General features: G+C 36.2%; 1 protein-coding gene across 2 annotated transcripts in view; it reads right to left on the reverse strand.

Moving 5' to 3' along the window:
* LOC150105462 (kinesin heavy chain-like) overlaps positions 1-22,413 on the reverse strand; it is a 415,076-nt gene that overhangs the window by 97,732 nt on the left and 294,931 nt on the right. For both annotated transcript variants that reach the window (XM_090394832.1, XM_090394831.1), the window contains exon 19: positions 5,251-5,352. In XM_090394832.1, the coding sequence (XP_090250958.1) occupies positions 5,251-5,352 (102 nt within the window). The remainder of the gene's footprint in view (positions 1-5,250; positions 5,353-22,413) is intronic.

Here is a 22,413-nt window from a genome sequence, read left to right on the forward strand (position 1 = left end):
CTGTGAAGATACTAGTGGTGGTGGTAGGCAGTGGATAGTGTTGGTGTAGATGATGCAGTTCGCTGTAGTTGGTGGAGACAGTTGTAGAGTAGGTGCCCTCCCTCGATGAGTCTTTGGACTCCTTGGAGGTGTCATGTAATAATTAATTATGCATTTCCCTAAATGACTGCAGTATCAAGATACTGCAAATGTGTATATTTAGATTAAATTCATTTGTTTGTTTGTTTATTAAATAAATACATTCCTCTGTAGATGGTATTTGAACTTTGTAATTAAATTATCTTTTCAACTATTATCTACTGATTCTTTCTGGTGATTTATTCATTAATAAGCTGAAGTACTTCAGCTTATTAATGAACAAACCACTACCTTAATACTTGATTAGACCTGACACAAACAGCCTAGACAGCTTCCAATTCATAAATCTCTTACCACATCAGTTCCTGTCACATCTGACACTGCAATATCATCACCTGGATGATACACTTGCAAAATGGTCATTCACTAACTCAACTGAATCTGTCAGCTCACTACAATCAACATACTTTAAAGCCATCCATCCATGGTCATTCTTCATTTTACTTACCACCAGTGCTTTTTTTCCTGACAGCACGCAATACAGGCGCCTTTTTTCTTAAGTTTTTAAAAATTTGCAATTTATTGACAGCAAAATGTATTATAAATATTCCGGTAGAAGTTCCGGTGTTCACGAACTGAATTTTCACTTTTGATTACTCATAAGTTGGTACACAACCAGAAACAGTAAGTTGTGTTCACTTCCGATTTGCTTCCAATATCAATTTATCAGTTCTATATTCACTCTGCTATAGGCAGGTGTTCACGAGTTTCGAATTAATCTAAGTTAAATCGGTGCGATCATAGTTCAAAATGAGTAAAATAAGCAGTTACTTTATGCTAATGAGTAAAAAAAGGAAGGGCTGAAGAAGCAGAAATTGTTGAATCTACTTGTGATCCTGTAAAACAGAAAACTAGTATACTGAAAATACACTTGGTGAAGAGGATCATGAAACCAAGACCGAAGATCCATGTGGTCAAAAGGAAGCAGAGTCTGATAATGATTGGCCCGAATGTTGGACACTTCTGCAGAAAACTGACTTCTGCGAGAGAAACGAGTGATTGTATATCAAGAATAAAATGTTGGGCTGTAAAGTGCGTTGTGATGTCGGAAGTCTTGCCGTCGATAAACAGATGGGAAAGAAAATTTCAGCAGAGTAGGCAAATGGTAAAATCAGTCATTTTCGAGAATCTCGCAAACAACAGTTAATGTCATTAAGAAAAAAGATTTATGATCATAAGGAGGGTGCAGTGCACAAAGCGTGCCAAAAAATAAAATCTGAAGCAAAAAATGAAACATTAGAGAAAGTTTTCCCAAATGCTTTGTCTCTTAATAAAGATTTAACAGGAAAAGTGTTTCGAACCGCTTACAAAGTTGTGAGGAGATATCAGTCATTTAACAACTTTGAAGACCAAATAAATTTACAGGAACTTAACAGCCTGGACAGGAGATATATTCTTCATTCTGCAAATGCTTGCATTAACATTGTGAGCCATATTGCAAATGAAATGGGAAAAACATTAAGACCATATAGTGAACTCCAAGGACAAAATATCGTTACTTATTGATGAATCGACAACTGTGAGTAACACAACAACGTTGATTGTTATTGTTCATGTAGTTCTTCCTGAATTTCAGCTCCTGTGAGTTTTTTCCTAGATTTGATAAATTATCAGATGTAACTGTACAGAAATTTGAAGACAAGTGTTCGGACGTGTTTGGGACAGACAGAAAGTTTTCAAGTAACAGTTGGCTTGCATCAAGGGTCAGCATTAAGTCCGTTTCTGTTTAATATTGTGATGGAGGTGGTAACAGAAGAGGTGAGAGAAGATGCGCCTTGGACAATGTTGTATGCAAATGACATCTTGTTGTGTGTAGATTCAAGAGAAGAAGCGGGAACTAAACTGGAAAGATGGAGAAAAGTACTGGAAGAGAGAGGTATGAGACTGAGCAGAAGTAAGACAGAGTATATGTGTTGCGCAGTCGGCGGTGGCCAGGAGACAGATCTGGAGCTGGAAGGAAATGTCATCAGGAAGGTGAGAGACTTTAGATACTTAGGTTCAACAGTAGAAGAAGATGGAGGAGCTGAGAAGGAAGTGGGATGAAGGATACAAGCAGGTTGGAGGAACTGGAGGGAGATGGCTGGAGTGTTATGCGATAAGAGGGTGCCGATCAATCTGAAAGGTAAAATTTATAGGACAGTAGTGAGGCCAGCTATGACATATGCTATAGAAACTGTAGCCCTGAGGAAAAATAACATCAGCAGGATGGAGGTAGCAGAGATGAGAATGCTTAGGTGGATGTGCGGTGTGTCCAGAAAGGATCGTCTGAGAAATGACTATGTCAGGGGAGCAAGTGAAACTTATGCACTTAGGAACAAAAATACAGGAGGCAAGGTTGAGATGGTTTGGTCAGGTGATGAGGAGGGAGGACGAATATGTGGGAAGAAGGGTCATGCAGATGGATGTGCAAGGAAGGCAGAAGCGTGGGCGGCCAAAGAAGAGATGGAGGGAGCTGGTAGAAGAGGACTTGAAGATGAAGTACTTGGATGTGGTGACAGCCCAAGACAGGAAGGTGTGGAGGAGACTCATTACAAACAGTGACCCCGACTTAAGTGGGAGAAGCTGCAGAAGAAGATCAGATGTAACTGCTAGAAGAATTCTAAACTCTTTAATTAATCATCTTGAGTGTTTAAGATTATCTGAAGATTACTTAAAGGAGTATTTATTGTCTGTAACTTGTGATGGTGCAGCCATGTTTGGTGTGTGTGTAATGGTGTACGGAGGCTAATGCAAGAGAAGTTTCCTAGTGTTATTTTCTGGTGTGCTAGCCATCGCCTTGAATTGTCTGTTAGTAACACAGTGAACAGTGGCAGGAGTGAATCGCTTTAAGAGTTTCATGGGCAAACTTTATGTGACTTATCATGCTTCACCTAAGAAAGCTAGGGAACTACAGGAATGTGCAGCGACTCTAGTACTTCAACTTCTTAAAATTGGTAGAATTTTAAACACTTGCTGGGTTACATCTAGCTCTCGCACTGTTTCTGTAGTGTTGCAAGACTTTGAAGCCCACATCTATCACTTTCTGGAGGAAAAAAAAGACAGCAGAAGAAGCAAAACAGATCACTTTTTTATGAGGACCTTTTAAGAAAAATAATGTCATGTGAGTTTGTTCTTGATTTGGGCCTTATGTGTGATGCTCTCCAAGAACTTAGTGAACTAGATTTACAAAAGAGAAATATTGACTTGTACAAAGCAGACAGGAAGATAAAGAATACAGTTCAACTTTTTGAAGAAAGAATTGAAAATCCTGGTCCGTACTACAGTATTTCTCTTCAAAGTCAGAAGAACACGAATTTCAAAGGGATTGAGCTCCACTAAAATGAAAGATACAGTCCTGCAATAAGTTCATCTGCTTTCTAAAACAGTCTGAAAGAAGCTGTTGGAAAGTGTCTGCTTGGAGGAGATGATGCTGATTTACCTGAATGTGCTAAGATTTTAAATTCCAAGTGTTGGCCAGAAAATCCTGGGAAGCATCTGAGATTTGGTGAAGCTGAAATTAAAAAGTTAGCATGCAAATTTCACTTAAATGAAAGAGAAGCAGTTTGTGGTTTCTGTGAATATCTTCAAGAAAATAAAGTCCCGGACATACTACTTCCCCTAAAGCACACTTTGGGCACAATTGCAATATCTTCCAGTGAATGTGAAAGGGGGGTTTCCTCTCAGAGGAATCTTATAGTAACTTCATCCAGGTCGTCTCTGCTTGTACGGACAACTTCTGCACTGATGTTCGTTCATCAGGATAGTAGGACCTCCTCTCACTCAGTTCAACCCTAGCAAATATGTGGACTCATGGGTGCTTCGAGGTCATCATTCTGCAGTTGATACCAAAAGCAAGAAGCGATCTAGAGATGATGGGTATATCGGAGGATATGTTAAAAGTGTGGAAGTTGCTGTAATAACATCTTCATGGTGAGTACTGGCATCTTTTTTTTTTTTCAGGAAAAAAAGCGCTGCTTACCACATAGCTGAACAACTCTGGAATTTCCTTTGGAAGTTTGCATTCCTTATGGCTGTCACCCTTCTTGACTGTGCCTTTTACCTGTTTGTGAGCATGTGGTTTCATCTTCTTCCTTATATACCTTACTCAACTTTTTTTTTTAATGCAGCTCTTGGTTAATGATACTTCCTAATTCTCTAGCACCTACCAGATTTTTCCTCCTGACGTTGGGTATACAGATTGATACTGTTTTCTTCCCACATTCCTTAACTATCTTCCATACACTGTCAACACACTTCCTTTGCAGATTCTTACCATGGCCTGTTTCATGCTATCTCTTGAGTGTCATAAATGTGAGAATGGTTGAAATACCAGTAATTCAACCATTCTCACACTCATTTGCCTGATGGGTGTCCACACAAACATTTACCAAATCTTATTTATCCTCATAGCTCTAGTTTCCTTGACTTAGCATTTCCACATTCCCAGAGAACAATGTTTTCTTGAGATGCTTAACTCTCAAATTCGTTTGGCTCCAGCCTTATATAAGTCCTTCTGTTCAATGAAATTCAGTCCAAAAGTCCTCAAACTGCAAATCATTCTTTCTGCACAACATGCTGACACATTCGTAATCTCAGCCCTTCTAAATTCACTTTTATCATAGTATGGCAACAGACTCACAATCCCTCTCCCTCTTTTGTGTTTTTTTCAGTAATGCTTTTAAATCTTCTCTTATACCAGTTATAATTGTTTTTACACTCTGCTTCTTACTGAATTTCTCATTTAATCTTCAGTATTACTACTAAATGCTAGATAGCTATTATTTTAGAATTAAATGAGAAATTGTTTTCTCATTTAATTCTAAAATGAAATTGCTACCATGTTTTTCTGACTGGTTTAATGAAAGAGAGAGAGAGATTTTTCAGGCTCAAAAATTTCTGCCACTCCACACGAAACTGGTTAAAATACCTTCTGTTAAAATACCAACAACATTGGTACCAATTTAAAATTTTTATTTTAAAAATATTAATGCAATATTTATAATAATTTCTTTATAATTTATGTATTATTTAATGGGTGAAATTTAATGAGAAATTCATTGCTCATTTAAAGTTGCTTTACCTAAAGAATCAATTTATGTGGAAAATGGAAATCAAATGGAAAATCACACTCACATCAATTCTTGTAGCTTTTGACTTTTTTCTTGTTCTTCTAGCTTTAATTTTTCATATTCTTGTTGAAGGCGTTCTTGTGCCAGAGATAATTTCTGATTGGTACTGAAAAATAATAAAATTCTTAGTTTATATGAATATTAAAAAAAAAAAAAAAAAACTATTCAAATGCATTAAATCAAATATTATCACCATATTTAATATTATGTGCCATGTGTTTTTTTTAATGTTTTAAAATACAAAAGAAGGTCAAACAGCAAAGTAATAATTGTCTCTAAAGAACAACAAACTTCCTTTCTTTTCGATAAGCAAATACACAATTTCTTATGACAAGTATTGTAATATGGATAAGACACTTTGAATCAGATAATGGGGCCAGCCATAATATTTGCATGTCTGAATCTGAGAAAGATTTGCAGGCCATAGATATAATTGCAGGTGAATGTGATAACATCTTCCAAATTTAACTTACACTGAACTCAGTGTTAATTACACAAAGACATGCTGACTGTTGCACTGATACATCTATTTGCATCATCTGACACAGACATCATAGATGTAAAAGAAAGATGACTACAGTACGCAGAAAGACTGCATAATACAGTATAATCTTAGCTGGGGTACATGCAACCATTTTTGAAAACAAGAAATGCTGTTTTTGCTACTAATTTTACTAGTCACAATTATCCGTTCATTTTTTTTAAAACTTCATGGTTATTATTACATCGATCAGCTATCTATCCTATTTAATCCGTAAATTAACTTAATTTCTTTCCCTCCTTAGTGCAATCAGTTGCAACTAACATTTTGGAAAGGACCACCTTAAATTCAATGTAAAAATCTAGGGAAAACATAAAAATAAAATCAGAGAAAACACAAATTATGCAACTGAAAGAAAAATATGGTATTCCATCAAATGAAACTTTAAAATGCAGTGGACATATACATGCTGAACTTAGTTCAAAATAGAATTTTAAAAAATGTCACGTTTAGATGATAAGTCACTATTCATTACCATGTAACACACAAAGGGAATAAATCTTTTATGAAGCAATATGGTACATGCTTGAATCAGAGAATTGTGCATCAGTCAAATTAAAGTATTCCACCCCATCCCCACACACCACACTGAAACACCTGTGAATGCTGATAAAGAAGCAATAATAGGGCCAGCCGTAATATTTGCATGTCTGAATCAGAGAAAGATTTACCTTTGAGGAAAAGAAATTTTAAAAACTCAACTAGAAAATGTAGAGCTATGGAAGGGGAAACAAAACTAGTAGTCAAAACTTAATATTGTTTTTAATGTCTCTGGTTAGGACTATACAAAAAAATAGCATTCATTTCTTAATTCCAAGGAAAACATAAATAAAATGAAACCTTAACTGTGGCATAACTCCTCAAAAGACCTAGTGATTCCTTTCTGAATAACTTGGTTCTCTTACCATCCTTCAGAAATCCATAACCAATGTTTTAAAGCCAGATTTCAATACCCTTTTTTTAACCCCAAACACAAAAATTTGTAAAACCTATAGCACATCAGTAATATATGGGTAGGAAAGAGACCAAGAAAAAGTATGAAATCTGTTGATATGTGTTATTTAAACAAAGGCAGCTTGTTTTATTTTATGCAGTGCACAGGTAAAAAGTAATGTCTTGAGAAGGTAAATAATAAACAAAATAAAATAAACAAAAAAACAAAGAGTCTATGTTAAAGAAAAAGCAACGCAGTAAATCCCAAGGAGAGAAATTTTGTTCATTTGGCAATGTAGTAATATGAAAAGAAAGGGGAAGTGAAGGGAAAGTTTTTTTGGCAACAAGCTGCCTTTTGGTAATATGAAGTTCACAAGGGTTATCCTTGTTACTCTAAAGAATGGTAAATAGATTAGAGTTTAATACACTGGTTGGAAGACGTTTAAACTTCAAATGACTGTGCAGTAAAGGTTCAGTGAATGAATATGAGAAACGGAGTGTTGTCATCAGCAAATAACTTACACCGAACTAAGTGTTAAATTACACAAAGACATGCTGACTGTTGCACTGATACATCTATTTGCATCACCTGACACAGACATTCGTTTAGGTCCAGCCTTATATATGTCCTTCTGTTCAATGAAATTCAGTCCAAAAGTCCTCAAACTGCAAATCATTCTTTCTACACAACATGCTGACACACATTCGCAATCTCATCAATTCACTTTTATCATAGCATGGCAGCTATGATAAAAGATAAAATGGACTGAATTTGTTAGAATTTGTGATCAGTGGAAGAAGACAAGAAATCACACAGACCTGAGGCTCTAGGAATGGTAAAGAAATCTGAGGAGATGAAACTTTCTACCATTAAAACATGAGCAAAGAGAAAGTTGGTGACCCAACTGCAAAAGACTGGAGCAATTTCCAAGATAGTTTGGTGAGAATGCCTCTGTGCTAGAATCGCAAAATGTTAAGACTGACCACGAGTTTCTCCAAACTTTTCCATTCCTAGGAGATCTTCAATGAATCAAGTGGCAGAATCTGCATTGCTGGCCATTAATTAGACAGTTGGTCTCCAGGTGGTGAAGAAGCTGACGACTTTTTCCATTAAAGAAGTCAAGTGAGAGCAACGGAGGAACAGCTTAATAGCACTTTATCCCTTCACCTTATTATTATTAGTAGTAGTCCCCATTCCATGGAGTCAACGACTCATCATGGGAGGGTCTCCATCAACACACACACACACACACACACACACACACACACACACACACACACACACACACACACACACACACACACACAGCGACTTGAATGCATTCCAACCAACCACTACTCTCCAAGAAAAATAAAAACCCATAATTAAAAGAATTATAAAAACAGAGGAAAACCTACATTAAAAACTTTATTAATGTAGAAATTTTGCCTAAGTATCATAGGCATCATCAGTACAAGATCACAGAATAGCAATTAACCAGTAACAGACAATTCTAAAAAATGCCACCTGAGTAGCTAATGTAAGGTCACTTAAAAGAGGTCAATATTTGTATATATTTATAGCTTTTTTTTTGCTCTAAGCTGAGGTCTTAAGGTTAAGACCTCACATGGCCGTGGACCCAGGGAAAAGGACCAAAGTCCCAAGACACTCTCCTTCTAACAGCTAGCAGTAGATCTTTTATGGTGACAAGCCCAGAGAAGAAAAAAGACCTTTCTTCTCGACACAAGAGCCTTTTATAGCTCTGGACTTGCATGTAGCACACAGGCACATTGCTCGAGATTCCCATCTCGGAGTAATGTTAATATTGGGACATGATGACATTACAACTCGTGCAACACCATTTGAATAATACAAGACATTTTCCATAAAGTTATTAGATACAAGAAATTTAGTATTATTATAGAAAATGACAGTCAGCAGCCATCTCGGTTTGAAAGCACCAGCTGTCAGCTGTCATCTAATCACTGAAGTTAAGCAAACCTGAGCCCAGTTAGTACTTGGGAAGGTTACCACCTGTGAACCCTAGATGCCACTGGCATTAATTATGCCAGCAAAGGTTGGGCGATTGGTAGTCTGCTACTAATGGCTCATGCAAAAAATTAAGCAAGTGTGAGCACGGTTAGTAACTGGAAGGATCTATCAATCATTCGATGCTGCTGGCACTCTGCTGAGGACTGGCCATTCTTACAGGATTATCTTCAGCCTGTAAACTGACATATGTCAGACCTCTGTGCCCTCAAGACACGTGGGGGATATGACATAGACAATGACAATTCCTTATATAATTTTCCTTCTAGTTAACAACTTGTAAAAGCAAGCATGATACAATGTTAATCATGATATAATAAATTTAGTTTAATCCTTTATCCAAGTGTGAGCAAACAAAGTTTGCTCCTGAAAGTATCTTCAGGACTGGGGTAAGGTAGTACAACACCGGGCAACTCATTGCAAAGGTGGAGCAAGCTAACATCACTCCTATATCAGTATCTCCCATAATGCAAAACACATCTCCTTGCAGATATGTATAATGTTATGCATTAAGGGAAGGGCCACTACCCAGACTAGTTTCGACCTGAATTGAGGTCTCTTCAGTGGAAGCCAGGCCCAACTGGAGATACCAGGCAGAAGCATTAGCAAGGTCATCTCTACCTATAGGAGTTGCTAAACGGTGTGCCACCTTTTTATTAAATTACTCTGGATTTAGAGAAAGATGTTGAAAGTTTGGCACACCGTTTGGCAACTCCTATAGGTAGAGATGACCTTACTAATGCGTCTGCCTGGTATCTCCACTTGGGCCTGGCTTCCACTGAATAGACCTCAATAAAGGTCGAAACTAGTCTGGGTAGTGGCCCTTCCCTTAATGTATAACATTATACATATCTGCAAGGAGATGTGTTTTGCATTATGGGAGATACTGAGATAGGAGTGATGTTAGCTTGATCCACCTTTGCAAAGAGTTACCCGATGTTGTACTACCTTACCTCAGTCCTGAAGATACTTTCAGGTGCAAACTTTGTTTTCTCACACTTGGATAAAGGATTAACTAAATTTATTATAGTCTAACCAAGTGAAAAATAAACTTTCAACATCTTTCTCTAAATCCAGAGAATAAAAAGGTGGTACACCGTTTGGCAACTCCTATAGGTAGAGATGACTTTGCTAATGCTTCTGCCTGGTATCTCCACTCGGGCCTGGCTCCCACTGAAGAGACCTCAATAAAGGTCGAAACTAGTCTGGGTAGTGGCCCTTCCCTTAATGCATAACATTATACATATCCGCAAGGAGATGTGTTTTGCATTATGGGAGATACTGAGATAGGAGTGATGTTACCTTGCTCCACCTTTGCAACGAGTTTCCCGGTGTTGTACTACCTTACCCCAGTCCTGAAGATACTTTCAAGCGCAAACCCTGTTTGCTCACACTTGGATAAAGGATTAAACTAAATTTATTATAGTTTAACCAAGTGAAAAATAAACTTTTAATCATGATATTTTAACAATGGTTTAATATTCAAAGGATTTTTTAATGCATTAATAATGATTGTACATAAATTAAGGGGATAAAAATCCCTTATTATTTTACAGCCAGTATGCAAAACTCAAAGATCGAAAACTACGATCTAAGAGTTTCAAGCCAGAGAACTATCGGCGAATCCAAGACATCATCCCTTAAAAAAAAATTTAATTAATTAATTAAATAAAATAAAAAATGATTGTACATCTTTTTAACACGATCTCTGGGTCTTAAAATGTATCTCTTTTGTCTACCTTTATTTGACTCAGTAGTTGTTACTTCACTAACGTTTTGAGGAGCATGACTCTTTATTTACAATATCTGACTTTGAAGATGTTGTCTTCTTGGCATTATCATACATATATTTGTAACATTCTGATATTATTTCCCCTAAGGCAGAATTATCCCCATCACCTAATCTATCAAGATAATCAACTTTATCTATCTCTCCTTTTTTAGTGGTCATAGGCTTATGCTTAGTTACAGTACTATCTAATCTTTTATAATTTTCATGGCTTGTGTTTCCTAGAACCTGTAGAATGTTTTGATTGCTATCTTATTTTATTCTTATCAAACTTTACATTCTTATTTTGGTTGGGAAAATTGTCATCCCTTAGTATCTTATTTAGATCATCTCTGAAGCAAATTAAGCTATTGTTCCTGAACATATATAACTTTAATCTATCGCAATGTACATTGAATAATCTTGTTGGATTTTTCACATCTTAGATTTTGGAGTTTACCGGAGTTTCTCTATGATCCTATAGGGATCAAAAGCCTTTTTATCTAATTTACTGCCCATTGTAGGGTTAATTTTTTTTCTCCAAGAGCACTAAGTTACCAGGGGATCAGATTCTTATATTTTTTTTAACTTGTTTATATATGTCCTTGTCTTGTGAGAACTAAGCTTGCTAGATTCCACTATAATTTCATGAATGAATCAATTCTGCTCTACTGTTACTTCAAGATACTCATCAATGTCTGAGAATCTTGAGTCAACATGTGTAGATCTCATTTCATTAGGAAAATTCACATTTCTGAACTCAAAAGCAGGCTTTGATTGCTGAATGAACTGCAGTTCTACACATGAATAAAGCTTGTGATACGTAAGAGTCCCAATTTGATAGTTTGGCATCAGCTAACTTAGAAAGTGCGTGTTTTGGAGCCTTGTTAAGTCTTTCACAAATTCCATTTCCCTGTTTAACAGTTTACGAAGCCGCAGCATCATTTCTGGTGAAATTAGCACCTTGATCAAACAAAAGTGTTTGAGTTGTTCCATATCTCGAAATTATTAGTTTAAAAAATTTATTTGCCACTGTTTTTGCAGTCTGATCCTTCATAGGTACCGCTTCTGGGAAACATGATAGCATGCCAATTGCCACAAAGATGAACTTATTCCCATTTTTTGTTATGGGTAAAGGTCTGACTATATCAATAGCTTGAAATGATCTTACAGGGACAGAAAAAGCCTGTAAAAGATGCCTTACCTCTAAAGGTGGATCTGGTTTGGCATATGTGACACAAGTTGACTTACAAGCTAATGTCACTTTTCATTCCATTACAAAAATAACTGTCCTTGGATGATCAAATCAATATTCGATTTCTTTTAGAAAGAACTGACATTTAGAACATTTCAAGGACAATTTAACCTCATCTAAAATAGAAAGAACATTCAATAAAGTTTTCTTATGAGACAATAGATCCTTGGAGTATACTAGTAAGTCATCTTAAAAACAAATTACTCCTCTACATAACATATTCGATACGAGAGAATTCATTAAAGACTGAAATGACATGGCTGAATTTCTAGCCACTTGAGGTCTACACAATTGATATTTTTGCCGTCTGGTTGTGAAGGCATAATACTTTGTATCTTCTTTTCTTAAAGGAATCTGAAAATAGCCAGGGATTGAATCTAGCTTTGTGATCTAATCCTTCTTTGCACCTTCGTAACTAATTAACAATTCTTCAATTTTACACAGAGGTAAATAAAGTTTTGTCACCTTATTTACCTCTCTCTCAGATCTAAGACAAACCTTAACCTTCCATTGGGTTTTTCTATTAAAATGAAAGGACTATTCCATTTTGAATTTTACTTTTTCTATGATTCCTGCTTTCTCGTATACCTATAGCAACTTTTTTTTTCATGTGTTTTTCATGTATTTCATTGGAGCTACTGTTGTTTCACATAGATCAGTGTCTGAGTGGTAATTTGTATGGAATGCTCAACTGATGACAGGCAGTATGCCTTTTATGGTGATGAGTCCAGAGAAGAAAAAAAGACCCTCCTTCCTTCCTGATGCGAGAGCCTTTTATAGCTTCAGACTTGCACGTAGCATGTCTCTCAAGATTCTCATCTTGGAGTTAACACTGCATATTAATTGTGTTCTTCTAAATGGATGGTTGCTGATTTGCCTGTCTGTCCAAAGTAAGCCAGCTTGCAGGAACATACATCAGCAATCACAACTATGGTCGACTTGGCTTTGCAGACCATGTTTTGGACAGGATCAACCCACAGGATCGCCTGGAGAAAAACCACCATGCTCCACCATAGTAAATTTAAAAAAGAAATACTGTTTTTAGAATCTGCAGCAGCACTCAGAAATCAATCGAATTTAAATAAATATGGTTGCATAAAACTTCCCAAAATTTGGGAACCATCAATTACCAGAGATTCCACATTACATCCTAGGCCACCTACAAACGCTCACAGAGAGCACACCACCTAGATAGGACTTTAGTCATCCACGTGCCACTTAGTATTGTATTGTATTTGAGTGTGCTGTTACAAAAGTTATTTTAATCCCTGAAGATGTCTTTTCCTTTCCCAGTGCTGAAAACATGATGCTTCAAGTAATCATCTCTCAGTAGGTGTATAAATTCCATTCATTTCTGCTTCCAATCTGTCTCCATAGTTTAAATATCCAATAATAATAACGCAACCTGTGCTCATTATACTGACACTAATTTGCTGATGCATATCTCACACATCATTTCTGGAACTCCTGGGTCTACAAATTCAACTCGCCCAACTGTATATTGTCCTCAGTCACGCATCAGATTGCCTAAAAAGAACTGTCATCTGCCTAAATAAATATGTATATATATATATATCTTAAGGGTATAACCGAGAGGAGACCTCCACATAGCCTTCAAAGGAATGTGGAGAACGACCAGGGCTTCTGACCTAATGTCCAATCCTCACCTTCTCGTGGTGCACCCTGTTGGGTATCTACTTGGATACTGAATGGACGAGGATGGGCTGGCAATTTGGGATTTAGCCGACCAAATTGTATTCTTATTGGTTAAACCAAAATGAAAAATGATGGTACGACATGACAAAATTTCATGCTGGCTGGGGCATCGCCCGGTTAAACAAGGCCCCCCGTTGTTTTCGCCAGGGAACCAGGGCGAACAGCGAAAAGTCAGCTACTGGAACAAATCTGAAAACAAACCCCAACTCAACATCACCAGAGTTAAAGATCGGTACTATCAACATAAGAAGCCTGAATGGCAAACAAATGGAGCTAGCTGAGGAATTAGATAAGTACCAGATCAACATAATAGGGGTGACTGAAACAAAAAAGACCAAAACTTGTAAGATCTTTCTGAGCAATAAATACAAAATGTTATATTCAGCCAATGACAATCAAGGAAAAGAAGGAGTAGCCATAGTATTCAACACAAAATACGAGGCTAATCTTCTTGAATGGCAGTCAGTCTCAAGTAGAGTAATGTGGGCAAATATGAGAATGGGGAACTGGACAATGAGACTTATTTGTGCCTATGGTCCCACAGAAGGTTCTACTAAGGTAGAAGTAGAGGAATTTTTTTGAGGCTTTAGAAATAGCAACTGACACAATGAAAAAGGAAAAGTTGGTCCTTGTTGGGGATCTAAACATCAGAGTAGGAAATGATTGTGAGACATACAAAAATATTTTGGGAAAATTTGGAGAAAAGAGCAAAGCTAATAATAATGGCAAATATCTGTTGGATTTCTGCTCAGAACATGGACTGGTTATTACTAACATCATCTTCCAACATAAAAATGTGTACAAAATCACATGGAGAGAAGAGGCAAGGAATAAGAAAAGTCTCATTGACTATGTCATTGTCGATAGTGATGTTTTCTCCCTTCCAGGACACCAGAGTGTACAAAGGATTTGAAATTGGAAGTGATCACTACTTAATCTTGAACAGGATAAAATTGAATTTCATATCGAAAAGAATAACATGTAAGAAAGTTTTAAAGCGAATAAAGGTTGAGCAGCTCTCAGATGTGAACTGTAGACTAAAATATACAAACATTATTGGAAAAAAAATGAAAGAGTTTGAGAACAGGAACAAAACCTTGGAGTTTCAGTGGCAAGCCTTAAAAAAAATCCTGATTGATTCAGCCAGAGAGGCATGTGGTGAGGTAGTCAGCAAAGATAGAAAAATCAGAACTCCATGGTGGACACAGTTAAAACGGCAGTGAAGGAAAAGAAGTAAGCATATCAAAAATTCCTGGCAAATAAGTCAGCTTTTGCTCTTAGAGAATACAGAGACAAATGTAAGAAAGCGAAACACTGTGTAAAACTCGCTAAACAAAAGTCATGGGAGGACTTTGGCAAGAACATAGAAAATAAATATCAAGAAGGTGGTAAGATATTCTGGAGGTGGTTGAAGAAGCTTAGAAATGGAGGAAAGAGTGCTGTAAAAGGAGTTAGAGATGATAAAGGTGACATGAAAACGGGAGAAAAAGATATCCTTGAAGTATGGAGTAATTACTTTGAAAAATTGCTAAATGAAACAAGCAGTGATAGTACAGTGATAAAAAACACTCAACAGGCATACAGTCAGGAATACATATCCATACTTGAAGTAGAAAATGCCATCAAAGGCTTGAAATGTGGAAGGCAGTAGGAGTAGATGATATTCGACCAGAAATGCTGAAGTATGGTGGTGTGAAAGTCTTACAGTGAATGCACTGCATAGTTCAGAATGCCTGGACAGAGGGACAAATTCCCGATGATTGGAGTAGAACTCTCATAGTACCCATATATAAAGAGGGGAAATAAAACTGAATGTGAGAATTACAGAGGTATTTCCCTACTGAGTGTTCCTGGCAAGATCTATACAAGTACACTTGAGAAATGGTTAAGAAGAATTGTGGAAGAAAAGCTTGGTGAAGAACAAGCTGGATTCAGGCCAAATAGAGGCTGTCAAGATCAAATCTTCACTTTACGACAAATAGTTGAGAAAGCATAGGAATATAACAAAGATCTGTATTTAAGTTTTGTTGATCTGGTAAAGGCACATGACAAGGTGCCAAGAGAGAAGCTATTAAATATGCTACAGTTATATGGTGTCAATGGGGCATTATATCAAGCAATACTTTGTCTTTATTTGAGTTGTAAGTCAGCAGTTAGAATTGAAGGAAGTACAGGAAGATGGTTTAATGTTAAATCTGGTGTGAGACAAGGATATACATTATCCTCTCTGTTATTCATTATCTATATGGATCACATTATGAAGGAAAGTGGTATTAAACATGATATCAGAATTGGAGATGTTAATGTCAGCTCTTTGCTTTATGCTGACGATGTTATACTTCTAAATAAATCTGCTGCAAGTTTGCAAGATTCCCTGACTAAATTGAATAACTGTTGTAATAGATATGGTATGAAGGTCAGCATTAAAAAAGACAAAGACAATGAAAATATGTAGAATTGTTCAAAATTTCAACTGTGTTGTGAATGGGGAACCTGTGGAACAAGTAAAACATTTCACCTACTTAGGCACGATTTTTAGTGAAGATGGTAAATTAAATATGGAAATAGAATATGTAAATAGAATCAACAAAGCTGGTATGGTAGGAAGTCAAATGAATAAATTCATATGGAATAAGAGAGAAATTAGTAGGAACACTAAATTAGCTGCATACAAGACAGTGTTCAAACCAGTTTTAACTTATGGATCTGAGAGCTGGGTCAGAAGTAAAACACTTGACCAAAGACTAGAGACCGCAGATATGAGAATCCTGAGAAAGATTATAGGCATGAACAGATGACATCAATGGCAAAATCATATTAAAAACGTGGATATTAGGAAAGAAATTGACATTGTCAGCATCCAGGAATGTGTTAACAGAGCTAATCTCAGGTGGTATGGTTACTTAAACAGAATGGGCGAGGAAAGATTAGCAAAACAAGTGTTCTCTGCCAGGTTGGCAGTAAAAGAACCCAGAGGAAGACCAAGATATAGGTGGATTGATATGATACAAAGTGACTTAGACGATAGAAATATAAGATCTGATAATGTTGGAATCCTGACAAGTAACAGACTGATTTGGAGGAAAATTGTAGATAGGAAATTATTAATGATGTAAATTTTTCATGTAGTACTATCATATCCTGTACACCCCTTGAGGGTACATGGCAGTTATTCAATGATGATGTATATAAATCTTTGAAAGTTTCAAAAACGGATCAAAGAGATTATGAGAATAAATCTTCAGAATCAGAGATGCCTTAACTTGCACTACTTATTTTATAGTCTAATCTACATACATGCATCATTTGGTAGGTATCTGCTACTATATCTGCTATTTTGTTTATTTTACATTGCCAAATAAGGAAATAAGGACATCGTGAAGAATTTTGGCACCTATGGCCAGGAAAGAAAATTGCAGCGTTCTAAAAAAAAAAAAAAAAAAAAATTAATAAATAAAAAATTTAAAAAAATAAATTTTTGTGCCTATGTAAAATTAGCGCCTATGGCCAAGGTCCACATTGGCCATAGCCTCGCTATGGCTCTGCATAACATTAAGATATTAAAGGGAGTTTAAAAGATTTCGGGGGGGGTGAAAGAATTTGAAAACAAGAATGAAACCTTTGAGATTAACTGGCAAATCCTGAAGAAAACATTGATTAATTCAGCCAGAGAGGCATGTGGTGAGGTAATCTGAAAGGATAGAAAAATTAGAACTCCATAGTAGACTTGGAATGTAAAAGAGGCAGTTAAGGGGGGGGGGGAGGTAAATCGAAAGTTCCTGGAAGTAAGTCAGCTTGTGCTCTTAGAGAATACAGAGAAAAATGTAAGAAAGTGTGAAGTGCTGTGTAAAACTAGCTAAACAAAAGTCATGGGAAAATTTTGGCAAGAACATAGAAAATAAATATCAGAAAAGTGGCAAAATATTCTGGAGGCTGTTGGAAAAGCTTAGAAATGGAAGAAAACGTACTGTAAAAAGAATCCGAGATGATAAAGGTGACATGAAAACTGTAGATTAAAAAATCACAGGTAGCTAAGTCGGGTAAATAAGCAGGATGATTTAATTCGGTAATCAATTCTTTGGCCAGAAACTCTCTCTCACTATGAGCGCACTATGGCTTGGCTCATTGTCGTGATCGATGATCGACTGTCAGGCCACAATTCAGGTCTTTTTTTCTCCGAACAGAATCTCATAATCTTTTCAGCACCCCTAAACAGCATTGTTGGTTGATCATTTGTCCCTGTTCAATGAATTCATAGTGGACTATCCTGTTGTGATTAAAGAAACACACGAACATGGTCTTGAACTGTGATTGTGACGTTTGCTTTTTACGGATGTGGAGAACTCTAGGTTTCCCCACTGCATACTCTGGCATTTTGTTTTGGGATCGTACTGGAAGCACCAGGTTTAGTCACTCGTAATTACTCTCTTAAACATGTGCTTATTTGCAGAAAGATCAGTCGCAACTTGAACCTGCCGCTGCTTCTGTTCGTCCGCCAAGATCCGAGGCACAAACTTCGCAGAAATCTTTTGCATACCCAATTCTTCAGTTAAAATTATCTGACTGTTTCTCGATTCATTTGCATTTCATCAGCAATTAATCGCACACTTAATCGTCTGTCAGACAGTACCAAATCTTGCCCTCCGTTCACGTGCATTTGTGATTTTTGTTTTTAGCTGCCCACTTCTGGAGTCGTTTACATCTTCTTGCCCACATTTGAATCTCTTATGCCACTCAAAGACACTTGAATTTTTCAGAGCATCCACACAATATGCCACTTTCAACAGCTACAATATTTCAGTAGCAGTTTTGCCAATTTTTACACAAAATTTGATGATAACACGCTGCTCCAAATTTCGATCCCACATTTTTATGCCAAAGTTTACATACAGATCTGTGTTGTTTTTGTAATAGCCAACTAGCAAATGGTTCTATTGGCTAGAGCTTTACGCACACATTAGTTAAAACAAATACAAAGACGATGCACACATTAGTTAAAACAAATACTCATGTGACTCCAACCAAATCACTATGCAGGTGACACTATGCAGCTGTTCTGGGAATTATATTGTCAAATCTTGTATATCCATTGGATATACAATATCCATTGTATATCCAAGTAGAAAAAGTCAACAAAAACCTGAAATGCAGAAAGGTAGCTGGAGTAGATGAAATTCAACCAGAAGTGCTCAAATATGCAAGTATAAACGTTTTACAGTAGCTACATTGCGTAGTTCAGAAGGACTGGTTAGAGGGTTGAATTGAATTCCAGATGAGTGGAGCAGATATCTCATGGTACCCATCCATAAAAATGGAAATAAAACTGAATGTGACAATTATGGAGGTATTTCCCTATTGAGTGTTCCTGTTAAGATTTATGCAAGTATATTTGAGAAAGAGATAAGAAAAAATTGTGGAAGGGAAGCTTGGTGAAGAACAAATTGGGAACATACAGAGGTTGTCAGGATCAGATTTTCACCTGAAGAGAAATAGCTGAGAAATCTTGGGAACATAACAAGGATTTGTATTTAAGTTTTGTTTATCTAGAAAAGGCATATGACAAGGTGCCAAGAGGAAAGCTCTTCAAAATGCTATAATTATATGCTGTAAATGGGATATTATATCAAGCAATACATAGTCTCTAAGCTGTAAGTCAGCAGTTAGAATTGAAGGAGGTAAAGGAAGATGGTTTGATGTAAAATCAGCTGTGCACATTATCTTCACTGTTATTAATTATCTATATGGATCACACTATGAAGGAAAGTGATATTAAATCTGATATCAAAATTGGTGATGTTAATCTTAGCTCTTTACTTTATGCAGATGTTATATTTTTGAATAAATCCACTACAAGTCTGCGAGAATCCCGGATTAAATTATTTGTATACAAGACAGTGTTCAAGCCAATTTTAACTTATAGATCTCAGAGCTGGGTTAGAAAAAAAAAAAAAAAAAAAAGTTGATCAAAGACTGGAGACCTCTGATATGAGAGTCTGAGAAAGATTAGTGGAGTCAATACATGGCATCAATGGCAGTATCATATTAAAAATAAGGCTATTGGGAAAGAACCTGCTATTGTAAGTATTCAGGAATGTGTCAGCACAACTAATCTCAGGTAGTATATAGTCACTTAAACAGAATGGAAGAGAAAAGATTAGCAAAACAGGTGTTATTTGCAGGTTGGTAGGAAAGGACCCAGAGGAAGATCAAGATGTAGATGGATTGATACAGTAAAAAATGCCTTAAAAGACAGAAATATAAGATCTAATAATATTGGAATCTTGATAGATAAGATTAATTTGGGGGAAAAATTGTTGAGTGGAAGTTGGTAATGGTGTAACTTTTTCATGTAGTACTATCAAAATTATTCTGTACATCCACCTGAGGCTACATATCAGGAATTTGTTAATGAGGATGATAAAACATTTACTGTATATTATCGCATATAATGCGAAAAATTTATGGTCTAAAGTTAGGTAAAGTATGGTCTAAAGTCTGCATTAAATGTGGATCTTAAAAAATATAACATCTTATTACTTGCACACACAATATATATTACCTAATGCCTATGCAACCAAATCTACTTGACCCACTTGCATCCTGTGACCGAGCACGCATCGTATCTGCACATAAAGCCAGTAATGTAAGTAGTGCTAATATCCCGCCCCCTTGGCAGGATATTAGCACAATTTTATTGGTTTAACCACAGTTCATTTTAAATATTATTCGTTAAACAAACCTAGCCTGAATATGAGCCAACAGAAACGTTCATCTTTTGAAGCAGGATTTAAATTGCATGTCATGCAGTTTGCAGAAGAACATAATAACAGTGTTGCTATGAGAGAATTCGGTGTAGCAGAGAGTAATATTAGACTTTGGCGTAAGCAAAAAGACAGTCTTCAAAAAATTCTCAAAACGAAACGTGCCCGTCGTGGAGATTTCGCATCCTTTCCAGAACTTGAAGAAGAGCTAAATGAATGGATTTTGATGCAATGACAAGATGGCATTATAGTAATTAAGAAATGCAATTTGTTTTTGAGCTCTACAACTCAAGAATGGTAAATTCAAGGACACATCAGGTATTTCATCTTTTCTTGCTTTGCCTGGGTGGTGTAACAGATTTATGAAACGCAAAGCATTAACATTACGACACCAAACAAAAATTGCGCAGAAGTTACCAAAGCAGCTTGAAGAAAAAGTGGAGTCCTTCCATAAATTTATCATAAAATTATGGAAGTGTCACGGATATGAACTTTTCCAAATAGGCAATATGGATGAGACGCCCATGTAGTACTTTGATATGCCTGGGAATTGAACAGTAAACTCGGCGAAAAGAGTGTCCTCATAAAAACAACGGGACATGAAAAAACGCATTTTACCGCTGTTCTAGCATGCATGGCAGATGGAACCAAATTAAAGCTGACAGTGATATTTAAAAGGAAGACAATTCCGAAGCATATGAAATTTCCACTAGGTGTCTTTGTTCACGCCAATCAGAAAGGTTGAATGGATGAAGAAGGTGTACAATTGTGGCTGGATTGAGTATGGAACATACATCCAGGCAGCTTATTACATCAACAAAGCATGCTAGTCTGGGATATGTTCCAGGTGCATTTAACAGAGGCAAGCAAAGAGAAAGCATGTGAGCTATGTACAGACCTAGCAGTCATACCGGGTGATCTAACTTTCATTTTGCAGCCGTATGATTAAGCCGTTTAAAGATCACTTACGTGAAAAATGGAGAGAATGGATGTCATCTGGTTTGGTGAAGATGACAAAGAGTAGGAATTTTTAGAACCCTGAGATCACCCTAGTCACCAGCTGGCTTAAAGAAGCTTGGGATTTGATACCATCTGAAGTGATTCAATGCTCATTTCTTAAATGTGGACTAAGTAATTCAATGGATGGATCCGAAGACGACATCATATACGAAAGCGAGGATGATGCACAACAAAATGGAGAGCACGGTGACGATGACAACTGCTACACTGAAGACGCAATGCCAACAGATGAATTTATAAATGAAATGTTTGATGACTCAAACGATGAAGAATTTAAAGGATTTTGAAATTTTGTTTTAAAATAAATATTTCTTTTGTTAATTTGTATTGTTTTATTTATAATGTTAGGGAACAAGATTAACAGATCACATTATACGTGGACATGGCATTTCAGGGCTAGTTTTCAAACAAAATTTCTAGTTCGCATTATATGCGAAAATATATACGGCAAGTGTTCAGCTGAAATGTTTCAATAAGTGAGATATTGAAGTGGAGGGAATTAAGGATCCATCCATATTTTATAGCCAAATGTAGAAAGAAACTTATGTTTCTTTCACAGTTTGCTATCAAATATGAATGAATCTATAACATTCTCTAATATAATAACTTAAGATAAATTTAAGCATCTCAGCTGTATTAGTGTAATATTTTATTATTCGCTTTTATAAGAGATCACTTATGATGAATTCAACTTTCTGACCTAGTTTACCATAGTGTTGAATTTGTCTTTATTTCCACTTGCAGTTTGTTTTTTAACTTGGTTAATTTGAAGCCTAATCTGTGATGAGAACCAACAGTTCAAAACTGCTGTTGGGCAAGTAAAATATAATCAATGTATTAATAAAAGGTGATATATATACAGGTTCCTGGGAAGAATTTTTGTTTAAATAGTACAAACGAGCCAATGCAACTCTGATTCCAACATGTTCTCATAAGCTCTCTGTTAAATTTTTAGTGCTTAAGTTTCTTTTTACACATGGCTGTATATTATTGATGGATCTATAATATTCTCCATTTTCATATAATAAAACTATCATTTAATTTCATAAAGAACATTTTATTTAAAAAAAAACAATACAGCAAAAAACTCAGAAAAAATTACTCCACTTATTTCTTGATGAAAATATTAACAGAACAATTAAAA

The sequence above is a fragment of the Typopeltis vanoorti genome, chromosome 6 (genome assembly GCF_054136105.1).
Source record: "Typopeltis vanoorti isolate ZY-2024b chromosome 6, IOZ_Tvanoo_1.0, whole genome shotgun sequence".
NCBI classification, from domain to species: domain Eukaryota; kingdom Metazoa; phylum Arthropoda; class Arachnida; order Uropygi; family Thelyphonidae; genus Typopeltis; species Typopeltis vanoorti.